Source organism: Sminthopsis crassicaudata, chromosome 4 (assembly GCF_048593235.1).
Source record: "Sminthopsis crassicaudata isolate SCR6 chromosome 4, ASM4859323v1, whole genome shotgun sequence".
In the NCBI taxonomy this organism is placed as follows: domain Eukaryota; kingdom Metazoa; phylum Chordata; class Mammalia; order Dasyuromorphia; family Dasyuridae; genus Sminthopsis; species Sminthopsis crassicaudata.
Window position 1 is genome coordinate 265,085,588 of NC_133620.1, and position 13,811 is coordinate 265,099,398.

Genomic DNA, 13,811 nt, shown 5'->3' on the forward strand with positions numbered 1-13,811 from the left:
GGGCCTTGTCTATTGTTTGTAGGTATAGCTGGATCATATAGCATTTAGCATGTGGAAAAGCAAAAGTGTCAGTCCCTTGCTGATTTTCAAGCTGGCTTTAACAGCTCCATCATCACTGAAAATAGCCGTCTCGCTACCTTTGCTAGGGAAACTGTGTCAGCCTCCTGTTTAATGAGAACTATGTTCACTTCTTGGTAACACAGTTTCCACTGTAATATGAGCAACTCTTCAGTGGCAACAGGGATGGAGCTGAAGGCTATGTGTGGAGAATGTGTTTACTTCATGCTCTGAAACATGAGCACATTTAGAGGCCTTCTAATGGTAGCCCTTATATGCGTGATTGCAGGTGTTTCTCTTAGGCTGTTTCTTCCCCAGCACAGCAAAGTAGATTATTTGAAATAATCACTAGAAAATACACAGACCCAGCAGATTTTTATTTTATTTTCCAAAAATCCAGTGGCGCAAAGATACAAAGCACTCTGGCATTTTCTCAGATAATAAGTGTCAAGGTGCTAGCGTAGAAATGACATTTGTTTCTATAAAAGTCTAGTACAGTCTTAAAAGAAAGAAGAAGAAAACAAAATTGACCAGTTCACTAATATATCTTATCAGTTTGTTCTTCTCATTCTAAGATTTCTTCCCTGTCCTTATTCCTGATTTGTCAAAAAAAAATTTGAGTTGACTCCTGGAGCAAGTCAAGTCGTTATCCAGGAATCTTCCTAATGTCCAGAATTAGTTACTGGAACTTTAATTGTGCTACCTATACCTATTCTCAACATTCCCCTATTTTTCAAAGTGACTTGTGCACTTGTGCACTTATCAGGGCAACTGTTGGATAAGCCACTTGACTTCTTACATCATATTCCATCTTTCAGACTATCAATCAGCCAACAAATACATATTAGCAAGCCATTCTGTCTCTAGACAGTACTGGGCACTGGACATTATGAATTTTTTTCTATATTCAAGTAACTTGATCTGATTGTCAAGACAACATAAATACTCATTACGTAATTAAGAGATAGATGTGATACTATCAGGTAGAATCTCTGTTATGAAATGGATAAATCATTGGTCCTGGGACTAGTAATATTTGATTTTAAATCCTGCCTCAGATATCTTGGGCAAAAGTCACTTAATTGCTCTCAGTTTCAAATTTCTCATCTGAAAAATATAGGGAATTTTAGTACATTTCTCATCTGTTTCTACATATATAAACCTTATATAGTCTTAAATGAGGTAATATATAGATAATATATAGTGCTCTTACTTTTTGTGTAATCTATTATCTTATCTTTCTCTGTAGACTTTTTACAGTTTTATTCAGTCAATCTGAATACATGTTTATTTTGTATTTTTTTATTTTTGTTTTGCTGAGGCAATTAGGATTAAGTGACTTGCCCAAGGTCACACAGCTAGGAAATGTTAAGTATCTGAGACCAGATTTGAACTCAGGCCCTCCTGACTTCAGGGCTAGTTCTCTATCCACTGCACCATCTAGTTGCCCCCTGAGTACATGTTTATTACCCCAGATTACTTAACCTTCCTTAGTTTGTGACCTGAGTGAATCCAGGATAAGACCAACCATGTATATTCTTGGGACATATATTCTATGACCATTGATTACAAGTATTTCACATCCTCTGATACAAACCTGCCTGTGAAACTAGAAAATTACTCAAAAGATGTGGTCAAGAATGCAGCTCTTATTGACCTTTCAGTATTTAGTCCATGATATGCCTAAGACCACAAGCAACTTCTGGCATGGTCTGTTGCACAAATTTTTCCCTAGGGACAAGTATGGCATAATGAAATACAAATATAGATACACCAAAAAAATCAGCTAAGTCACTGGACACTTCTTCAGTAGCAAAACATGCCTCACTTGACTATCTTATTTACCTGCCTTTTAAAAAACAAATATCAATTATCATAGCATAAAGGGCAGCAAGGTAGCATAGTAGATAGGGTGTTCAGTCTGAAATAAGGAAGACATGCATTCAAATCTGATTTGACACTTATTATTGTGTTACCTTAGTCAAGTTATTCAATTAACCCTATTTGTCTCAGTTTCCTTATCTATAAAATGAGCTGGTGAAGGAAAGAGCAAAGCACTTCAGTATCTTTGCCCCTAAAACCCCCAAAACTCAGATGGATTCATGAAAGTCAGAGATGACTAGTTGACTAAGCAACAAGCCACAAAATAATTGGCCATTCTAAAAATGGTAATGATGATAGTTCAGGATCTCCCTGTTTTTATAACGTGACTACAAGCACCTGAAATGTAGGAAAACATCTGATGGCTATGTTCAGGCTTTTTGGCAACAGTTTCCACTTTCTTGCCCTGCATGGTTTCATGCTTGTTTTGAATCTGCCAGTTACTTGTCATAGGGACATGGGAAAATTGCTCAATTTCTTTGTCTCAGTTTTTTCTTTCCTATAAAATAAAGATATGCAGATGAATTACTCTTTGCTATTCTAGGAATCTAGATGAGCAAACCATCATAGTTATGCTTTGAGCTTATGCCCTATTTGTCCATTAGAATTTAGGTGATATACCTTTCCTGAGCAGCCCATATATAAAAATGAGAAAGCATTACACTGAAATGATATATTCTATGCTAAGATATATAGTTCTCATCCCCCAACTGCCAAATGTGTTGTATTTTTTCATTGGCACAGAAACAAAAACTGAAGAGACTTCTGAAGCTCAAGAAGATGACAAAAAGAAAATTCCTCAGAACATAACCCAACATCATATACATCACATGAGGCTTCAAGGAAAACTGGAAGAGACTGAAAAAGAGGCTACCATGATACAACAAAGTAAGTATTAAAATTGAGGGTTTTTTGTAACAACTGTGCACATAATGTGAGTTTTCTCTTATCTCAGCTCTCAAGTCACATATTATGGGTCCCCCTTCATTATTTTTTAAAAGTTACCTTAGCAGAAGGTGATGAAAATTCAAATGGTTTTGACTAGCATAGAGAATGTCACTACAGATTGATGCTTTCTACCAAGAGGTATCACATCCAGCCTTTGATTTAGTAACATAAGTTTTAGGGAATATCTTGGAGCACTAAGAGGGTAAATTACCGACAAGTTAAGGGTAAAATGGCTTTGAAATGTTAGCTATGAGTACAATTTCCTGATACTAAGCTCAACTCACAATCCCATGATGCCTCTAAATTAAAATAATTAATTTAATAGCCCAAGCAATATTTCTCTCAACTGTTACAGAAATGCCTGAGTTGGGAAGAGAATTGGGAATTGGTAAGGGCATAATGTTACTGAATACACATAGCAGTGGTAGTCTTGCCAGTCAAGTGAATTAGAACCAGAAGAAATGAGGTGGCAAAAATTTAATGGAAGTCAGATAGCAAGGGTAAAATAGTTTCAGTAGCATTACTTTGCCACTCATTTTTTGATTCACCAAGTATCATTGAATGCTATTGATGTGCACAGAACTGTTGAATAGTTTCAATAATTAATTAGTTTTTAAAATGTTATTGTAATTTTTTATTTTGTTCTTATCCCACTTCCCCAATTCAATCACAAATAAAAAGTGAAAGAAAATGAGATAGAGGGAAAGGGAAGGAAAGGAGAGAAGGGGAGAAGAGAGAAAGAGGGAAGAAAGGAAAGAAAGAAGGAAGGAAGGGATGATGGATTTTCTTTTTTTATATGACTATAAATAGCTTAGATTGGATTCCTTGAGATATATTGCATGTACTAGATTATTTATCAATTTAAATATATTCTTTATATATTTTAGAAATAGGACCAGAAAATTTACCAGAAAATCTTGCTACAAAACTTCTCCTCCAGTCAATTTTATCCCTTCAGTTCTTATTGATATTGGATTTGTTTATAGAGGAGAAAATTTTTAAATTTTATATAATCAAAACAACCTATTTTGTCATGCATGCTACTTCCTATCCTTCATTTGATCATAAAATTTCCATCTATTAGAATAGGAAGCACAGTGGATAGAGTACTGGGCTTATAGTCAGGAAGACATGTGGTCAAATCTCTAAGTCACTTAATCTCTCTTTGGATAAAAATAATATCTATATCAGAAAACTGTGAGATTCAAATGAGATAATATTTGTAAATCAGGTAGCACAATTCCTTCTCCATTCCTTTTATTTTTATTTTCCTTCTCCATCCCCTTCTCTTTTTGTTTTCCTCCTTCTTTCTCTTTTCATAGTTTTGAAAAGCAATTTCTTCTTTGTTTCACTCATTTGTTTTGATTTGCCTTTTTATATCTATGACATGTATCTTTTAGAAGTATTTTGGCATAAGATATGAGGGTTTATATAAGCCTAATTTTGTCATAATTTATTTTTTAAATTAACAGAAAATCATAGACCAATTTCATTAATGAATATGAATGCAAAAATTCAAATAAAATCATAGCTGAAAGATTGTAAAAATACATTACAAAGATTATATACTTTATGATCAACTATAATTTATACCAGGAATGTAGGGTTGGTTTAATATAAAGAAAACTATTAATATAATTGATTACATAAATACTAAAAGTAAAAAATTATTACATCAATAGATGCAAAAATTTTTGATAAGTTCAGCATTCATTTCTATTAAAATACTTGAAAGCATCAGTAAGAATGAATTTTTCTCTAAATTAAAACCACCAGCAAGTATTATTTGTAATGAAGATAAAGTACAAGTCTTTCTAGTAAGATCAGTATGAAACAAAGATGTCCATCATTACCAATATTATTCAGTATTGTATTGGAAATCCTAGTAATAGCAAAAAAAAGAAAAAGAAATAAAAGCAATCAGAATAAGAAATGAGATAATAAAACTTTTTTTATAGAAAATGTGATGATATACTTGAAAAATCTTAAAGACTCAGCTATCAAGTTAGTTGAAACAATAATTTTAGCAAAATAAATACACATAAATCATCAGCATCTCTATATGTCAAAAATAAAACTCTGCAAGAAGAGATAGTAAAAGATACACCATTTAAAATAACTTTAGATAGTATAAAATATCTGGGAACACATCTGCCCTAACAAGCCCAAAAACTATATTAACAGAATTTTTAAAAAAACAACTTTTTAATACAAATAAAATAAAATTTGCTCAGAAGCTGATAGGGCCTATGTAATAAAAATGACAATTTTACCTAAACTAATTTATACTGAATGCCATACCAATTAAATTACTAAAAAATATTTTATTGAATTAGAAAAAATAATTAATTTAGAAAAACAAAAAAGTCAAAAATATCAATGGAAATACTGAAAAAAATTGTACATGTAGGAAGTTTAGCAATATCATATCATAAACTACATTATAATCCAGCAATTATCAAAGTTATCTGGTACTGGCTAATAAAAAAAAAAAAACAGAAAAAAAGGTCAATGAAATACAGAAGATATCAGTTTGCAAAAGCAAATAAGCAAAATAATCTTGTACTTAACAAATGTAAAAACTTAAGATTGTGGGATAAGAATCCTTTATTTGGTTAAAAAAAATTTCAAAAATAGAAAGTAGAGGGGCAGAAACTGGGCATAGACTAATATCTTACACTATTTATCAAAAAAAGAAAGTCAAAATGGTTACATGACCTAATTATAAACAGACATATTACAAGAAAATGAGAAGAACATGGAACATATCACTTATCAGTCTTATGGATAGGATAACAATTGATAAATAAATAAGAGAGAAAGGTTTTTAAAGTTATGTATAAAATTAATTAATAATTTTTTAGCTTTATTTTTCTTTCTTTTTTTCCTCTCATTTTCAGGATTTCTCTTTTGGTATTTAGTTGGCTTTTTGTTGATGGTATTTTTCCATTGTTTAATTGTAAATCCCTCTTTTGTTAATAAAAATGTTTAGTGACATGAAATTTTGCCTAAGAATTGCTTTGGCGCATGCCACATTTTTTGGTATGTTATTTAATTGTTGTTACTTTCCTAAATGAAATTTTCTATTTTGCTTATGATTTGTTCTTTGATCTACCAGTTCTTTAGGAGTTAGTCCCTGGTTGATTTTTGAAACTTTGCAGAAGCCTTTTGATAAAATTTTATCATATAGTGATAGTAAAGGGTGTTTTTTACTTCTGCTTTTATATGTTTGTATGATTTTTATGTGCAACTAAACATCCAGTTTTTATAAAAGTGCCTTGAACATTTCTATTCTCATCCAAAAATTGCTAGTTGTCTATTATATTTAACTTTTCTAAAGTATATTCACAACCTTGAATTCTTCCATGTTTGTTTTTTTTAATTGGTTAGATTTATCTAGAACTTAATTTTTTAAAATAATTTTTATTACAACTTTATTACAATTTTAAAATGTATTTAGATGTTATTCAATTCTATAGCTATATATTAAGAATGAAAATTACTTAATGGCATAAGTACAAAATGTTGTTTTCCTGTTTTTTCTCTTTTAATTAAATCAGTTTTTGCTATTACCTTGTTTGAAATCTTTATTGTTACTCCTGTATAGTTTAAGTTAAAGATTCTAGACTCTGCCACAAATTATTTTAATACTGTGTGAATCTTTATGTTTCAAATATGTTTCATGTAAAATTACAGATGTTTTGGATTCCTGTATTCCACTATCTTCTTCCCTATTATATATAATTTAATGCTATTTGCATTTACAATTATCTATTTTCTTATCTTTTTTTTTTTTGTTTGTTTGTCTCTCTGCTCCTCATCATTCTTTGTTACAAGTTCTTACCCTTTCTTTTCATTTCATACTTCTCTTCAAGATTCTCTTTAGGGTGTTTTTTTTTTTTTTTTTCTAATGACTTATCCTGTCATTAATCTGCTTTCTTTGTTATCTCCCCTTTTCTTTCCTCTTTATCCTTTCTGTATCTCTTGTATGCAATTTTGTATCAAATTTTGTATATGTATGTATTATGCACTCTATCCTTTTTTTTAACTGTTTAGATGAACATGAAGTTCAAATGATGTCCACTCAAACAAGTAATATACAAATGTAATATTCTCGGTGGTTTTCTGGAGGTCTTGGAGCAGCCTTCTTTCAGCAGATTAATCACCACAAGAATAGCCAGGTGTTAAATTCCAAATCCTTTATTATCTCCTTCATAATCTATTATCTAAGTACATGTACTAAACTAGAGAACTATTAATCACCATGCTAAACTAGATAACTATTGTCTTATCAATTTCACTGACTTAACACCTTGTAAGAATCCTGGTTTCAGAGTTCAGCCCATAACATCTCCTGCTTTCTTTTGTTTTAGAAGATAGGTGGTCATGCCCTCCCTGACTTCTCAGGGAGGTGAGAACCCCAAAAAGGTAGTGATCATGCCTTCCCTTACTTCTCAGAAAAAGGGGTGAAAACACCAAAAAAAGAGGTGATCACACCCTATCTGACATCTCAGAAAGGAAGATGAAACCACCAAAAGAAATGGGGAATCAAACCAGATTAGCTGGTTTCTGAAGGGTCTCACTTGAAATGGGTATACATAAATCCATCAACATGGGAGGTATTATATATAAACAACATGAATCAACATGAGGAATTATACATGTCCATAAATCCTAGAAATAGTCTAAAACCAATTTATTGTTCATTACTTCATGTGTCAGGGAATCCAATGATTCCTGCAGACTTTGAAGTCCTGCAACAGTCTCATTATCAGCCATGCTCTTTCAGTGTCAAATGTTTCTTAGGTCTTTTTTGTTTCAGGGTTTTTTTTTTCCTCTTTTTTTCTGTCTCTCTCAAGGTGCTTATTGGCATCCATCTGATTCCTTCTCCATCTGTAGAAATATAAGCAAACCCTATATCTCAAGTGGTTAACCTATCTAGTCCCTTTCATTAACCACTTTCGGGATTTCTCCTCATCACCTGCACTTGCACTGAATACTGCCCTTCTGTTGGGTTAAAAAGCCTGTATTCTCCCCAGTAGTAGTCACTTCCTCCCATCTGATTGCTTTTTGTCTGATTGATCATGTAATCCCTTTCTTCCATCAGATTGTTTCTCTGTTGATTAATCAAAGTCCTGAACTTCTAAAGATTCTCTGGGTGTAAACTCAGCTACCATCATACCCTACCTGTTTTTTTGTATGAGGTCTTAGAGCTGGGCTCAGCCTCTCATTTCCCTGGGTCAATCTACATTCTGAAGCCCAGTGGAAGCCCTTGTTGTATTTTGTTCATGGGGTTTTGGATCTTGTTCTCTCATCCTGTCTTCTCACTCTGTCAATATGCCTACATTGAGCTTTCAGCTGCCATACCAATTACCAATGTGGTAAACCACACTGAAAGCATTGACGAGTCTCTCTGGAAGTCCCTTGCCAAGAGGGACCCTGTCTTCCTATGTTCTACATCATAGCCTGGGTATAAAAGGCATTTGTACCCACTGTGGCACAGCATCTTATGATCTCCTCTAAAGGAGCATCCTTGTGTAGTCCAAGAATAATTCTTCTACAAACCCATTAGCATTTTCCTTAGCCAGTTGTCTTATAATAATTCCTGTAGCTGCATTTTCTCCAATCGTTGATATGACAGCTGTCTGCAGATGTCTCACAAAATCAGCAAAATGTTCATTGGGACTTTGCTCTATTTTCATGAAGGCTTCCCCTCTATCTTGTCCCTGGAGGGTGCCTCATGCTTTGATAGCAGCAGAAGCAATTTGCTCATATGCTGAAGCATCTGTGTATTGACCTTTACCTGCTAGTTGATCAAAGGTGATTTGTATATTAACTCCAGTTTGCCTATTTTGTTGGGCTTGTATTCTACAAAGTTGACTATATTCAGAAAGCCACAACAAGTTTTTCCAAGTTCTAAACCATGTCCTTAATATATATTTCCAATCACTAGGAATTAAAATTTCAAAAGCCAAATTCTCTAATGCCATCTTAACATAAGATGATGTAGCCCCATAAAGAGTACAATCCTTCTTTAAATTTTTAATAATTTCCAGATCAAAAGAAGTGTATCTTCTCCTGGCTTGACCTGAAGAGTCAATAACAGGGTATGCATTTATTTTAAAATCAGATATATCCTGACTTTCATTTTTACCTTTAACTAGTGCCTTTTTTAATCTTGTCATAGGCTGCTTCATAGGTAATGCTGATTGTGTCACTGCCTCTCCCCCTTCTCCTTCTCCCTCCATCCATGAAAGGTTCATTGAGGGGGGAGGGTCATGAGATGGGGAATGTCCTAATGGCTCCTGCTGTAAAGCACCACACTCCTTAATTTCATCAGAATTGTACTTAGTTCCTTGTCTAATTCTTCACAATTTTCACCTACTTTGTCAGTATCCTCCCCCTCCTGCACTGTCTTCTTTTTCCTTATTTTATAACTTATATAATTCCTTAAAGCCAGTTGTATTAAGTTATATGTATAGAGTGTTTCTTTATGAATTGAATTAGGGCCATTATCATTGAAATATTTACTTAGTTGCTCTCCTACTAATTTCCACTCATCTGGATGTAATTCTTTTTCCTTTGAGAACTAAGGAGATGTGTAGTATAATGTTTCTAAAGTTCAATGATCTGTTCCCAACTTACAATCAAACCTTGGTTTTTTATAGCTTTTGACACATTTTCCTTGAGGTGGAAAAGAAGGCTGTTTTCTAAACATTTGTCTCATTTCAACTGAAACACTACTTTAGCCCTTAACAAAGTTTCCTTCTTGTCTATTTTTGTACTTACCCTAATTTCTGGGTCACAGAGACTTTTCCACTGAACTCAGTTTGGATTGTTGATTGTAAATCCTTTGTCACATGTTCAGGTGCCAAAATGTAGTGTTCTTGTTGGTTTTCTGGAGACTTGGTTTCAGTGGAGAAGTGAAGGAGGCAGCCTACCACCATGGTGGTGTGAGAAAGAGTGAATGAATCTGGCTCTCAGTCCCTGCTGGCTCTTATATACTCTATTATAATTACATTATCATAGGTGTGAATCTTGTGGAACTATATTAAGTACCAAGTACATGTACTGAACTAGAGAACAATAATCACCATGCTAAACTAGATAACCATTGTATTATCAATTCCACTGACTTAATATCTTGTAAGAATCCTGGTTTCAGAGTTCTGGCCCATAACATCAAAATAAGGACAAAAGGCATAAATTGGGGGTTGAATTGATAAATGTGAACATTTACATGCTTTGATAGATGTGATATAGGAATTTCTTTCAGATACATTTCAGTCTTGTGACTACCTTATTCAATCAAATCTGACTTGCTATTTCTTCTAATATGTAATCAATTGATGTTTTAAAATCTTCAAACTTTATTCTGATCATTCAAAATCAATTGGACATTACTCCTCTCAAAAATTCTGCAATTTAGACAAGCTCGCATTCTTTTAATTCTTCAACCCTTCTCCTACATTAGTGTCTTTACACTGCCCAATTACCTAAGTATCCTTCCCTTCTTTATCTGCACCTCATGGAGTTCCTCCCTTCATTGAAAATAAAGTCAAGTGCTATCTGAATAAAGCCTTTTTTCTTGTTCTACAATTGCTATGTGCTCTGTCTCAAACTACTTTATGTTTGGCTATTTTGTATTTATTATAAAAGTCTCTGTCTCTCTGCTTCAGTCTCTGTATCTCTCCCTTCGTCTGTGTCTTTGTTGCTCTCCACCTCTCTCTGTCTCTCTCTGTGTCTCTGTATCTGTCTCTTATCTAGACTTTCTGTCTCCATTAGGATGTTAACTGAGTCTCAGCAGAGATTGTTTCATTCTTTGTACATCAGAACATAGCATATTTTCTGGCACATAGTAGGTATTTAATAAATATGTATCACTTGATTGATTTATTGTTGTCAATCTCTTCTCTGCCATTTTTGTTCATGTCTTCATAGAAATCAGCCACCATTCTCTGCTCATTACACTATTGATAAAGTCAATAAAATTTTTTACAGATTCCTAAAAGTGTTTTAGGGATTTAAGAATCTCTATCCCTATGCACAAAAATAATCTATGTTCCTAATTATTCTAAACAATAGTCAAACATCATCATATTTACATGTGATAAAGAAATGTCAACATCATAAGGTTGGAGTGTCTATTGAAGAACAGCATTGTGTAACATGACTTATGTTTTATAAAATAAGCTCCAGGTTTTATTTTAGTTTTTCAAATCAGAAAATGAACAGCTTTTTACAGTTACCAAATGCTCCCATTTTTTTCTGGTGTCCATCATGGAAATGGAATAATATTCAGAATTCCTAAGGATTCTTTACTAATTTAATGTTCTTGAGCAAATCCCATCAAGTGTTAAAGCTTCAGTTTCATGAAATGGAAGTAGTAACCTCTTTGCTTCTTTCTCACAGGATTTGTTGTGAGAAACATATGAGTGAATATATACATACATATGTGTATACACATATACACATATGTATGTACCTTTTAATAGAAAAATATTTGTATGTTTGCATAAGGTGTTTACCAGATCTATTATTTCATCAATATAAGGTATTTCTTACATGGACTTTTCTCTAGCAATGTAAATAAATGTCCTATCTATTATTTCCAGTTTGGGGGAACTGCCTATGTCTCAGGCTAAGTAACACATTAGGGTTTCTTATTCAGTATGTATCAGAGATGGAAATTTGAGCCTTCTTCCTTACTTCAAGATTGGGTGTCATTCTAGTATCCCATGATAGCATATTCTGAAGTATTATTATAATGGTATGGAGTGTTTTAAGGAAATAGAGGAGAAATATAATGTACCAAATCCGAAATCCTTGAAAATTCCATTTAATATATGCTTCACACCATTCCCTTAGATGTCCTTGCCTGCTTTATTGTTCTTGGAGCTATTTAGATTTTGATTTTTGTGAAGCCTCCCTGGTATAATTTACTTTATCTATATGCAGGACAGATGCTTAGAATAGTCTCTTGGCTCCAGATTCCATAAAGAGAAATTTATCCAGTCACATTCCTTGGCTAACTGTTGGAGTGATGCTAATCTCCTCTATAATCTAATATGGCCATCTACATGAATCTTATCAATGCCACTTAAGTTAACTATGTTAAGCAGTCAACAATACCTTGGTGTTTTATTAAGCTATATTTTTTATGTGATGACTTATTAATAAATGATTAGAGAAGAAACAAGGATTACAGATAGAAGACATCTGTTATCTAAATCTTCCCCTGGGAAGCAGTAGATCTGTTTCCTGGTTTTTTTTCCTAAACATCATCTAATCTTAACAGCATAGTTCCCAGATATGCCTGTGTCACAATGAGAAGAGATGTGAATACTTGGAAAATAGTAAGGAGCAAGAAATCTGAAAAGATAGGAAGGGACCAATTTGTGAAATTCTTTAAAAGCCAAATATAGATCTTTTTTATATTACATCCTAGAGGTAATAGGGAGCCACTGACGTTTGTTGAATAAGGGTATAAAATTATCAAATGGCTTTTGGAAGATTAGTTAACAGCTGAATGGAAAATGGACTTAAGTAGGGAAAGACTAAGAAGAATACCTAACTTCAGGTTATTGCAGTAGTAAAGGCATGATATAGGTGTGTGTGTGTGTGTGTGTGTGTGTGTGTGTGTGTGTGTGTGTGTATGTATGTATGTATGTATATATACCAAGTGGTGACAGCTTCAAAAGAGAAAAAGAGACAAGAGATATTATAAAAGAAGATATGCAGATCTTGGCAACAGATTAGGTATGGGAGAGTCATCCAGGCTGGTGCACCTGTGTGACTGGAATACTAATGGTATTATAATTGGAAAGTTAGGAAGAGGGGAGAATTTTGAGGGAAAAGAGAATTAGTTTAACTTTAGATATGTTAAATCTAATACAGAGCTAATAATTGAATATCTGAGTCATGAGATCACTCATTTTTAGAATATATAGTATATAGAGAGGAGAAAGCCCAGAATGCAGTCTTGAAGGACACCTACAGTTTACAGACATGAGCTAGATGAAGAGTCATCAAGGATTGTTCAGTTAGGAGGAGAACTAAGAAAGAGTAGTATCACATACCCAAATTAACTACAAAGAACATATAAAGGAAAAGGTTATCTGCATCCAGAGAAATAAATGATAGATAGAAATCTGTATAGCATGATTGTACATATATAAGCCTGAAAATACATGCATACATATTTGTGTCTGGTAGCCATCTCTGGGTGGAGGAGTGGAGAAAAGAAAGAAAGAGAAAAGAAAGAAATTTACTTCATAACTATTTTATATTTAAAAGGAATAGCAAATGGTACAAAAATAGGAAAAAACAAACAGAGCATTGAGGAGAAGAGGATGGGGTCAGGGAGAAGGTATAAAAAAAATAAAAAGGAGAAGAAAATAAGTAATTCAGCAAAACTAACCAATTTCTCCAACCAAGTTTGACATTATATTCATTCCTCCATATTATACATCCAGAATCCTCCACTTCAGCAAAGAAGAGAGGGGAATGCATTCTTATATCTCGTTTGGAAAGCCAGTCTGATGTACCTGTTATTTCATTTGCTACAAGGGAAAGTCTGGTGGCATAACATACTCAAGATATCAACTATGCCATACTGCTTGTGAGATTCACTTGAATTGTAGTTTGTTCAACTAATATTTATTGATCACTTGCTAGTGGCATAACACTAAAAAAATAATGATAATTATTTATACTTGCATCCTTTTCTATGATTATCAAATGTTTTTACCTATATTTTCTCATTAAATCTTCACAAAATTGCTATGACACAAGCAGAACAGGCATTATGATCACAATTTGATCACAATTATGATCACAAAGAAGAAACTGAGATTCTTAGCAGGAAACTAATTTGTCTGGTCAGTGATATGCCAGAGCCAGCTCCAAAAAGTTTGAAAGCTGTT

General features: G+C 33.3%; 1 protein-coding gene across 1 annotated transcript in view; it reads left to right on the forward strand.

Annotated features, from left to right (window-relative positions):
* Positions 1-13,811, forward strand: part of PKHD1 (PKHD1 ciliary IPT domain containing fibrocystin/polyductin) — a 645,163-nt gene that overhangs the window by 624,938 nt on the left and 6,414 nt on the right. Inside the window, 1 exon segment of the mRNA XM_074264713.1 lies at positions 2,683-2,826. Coding sequence (XP_074120814.1) covers positions 2,683-2,826 — 144 coding nt within the window.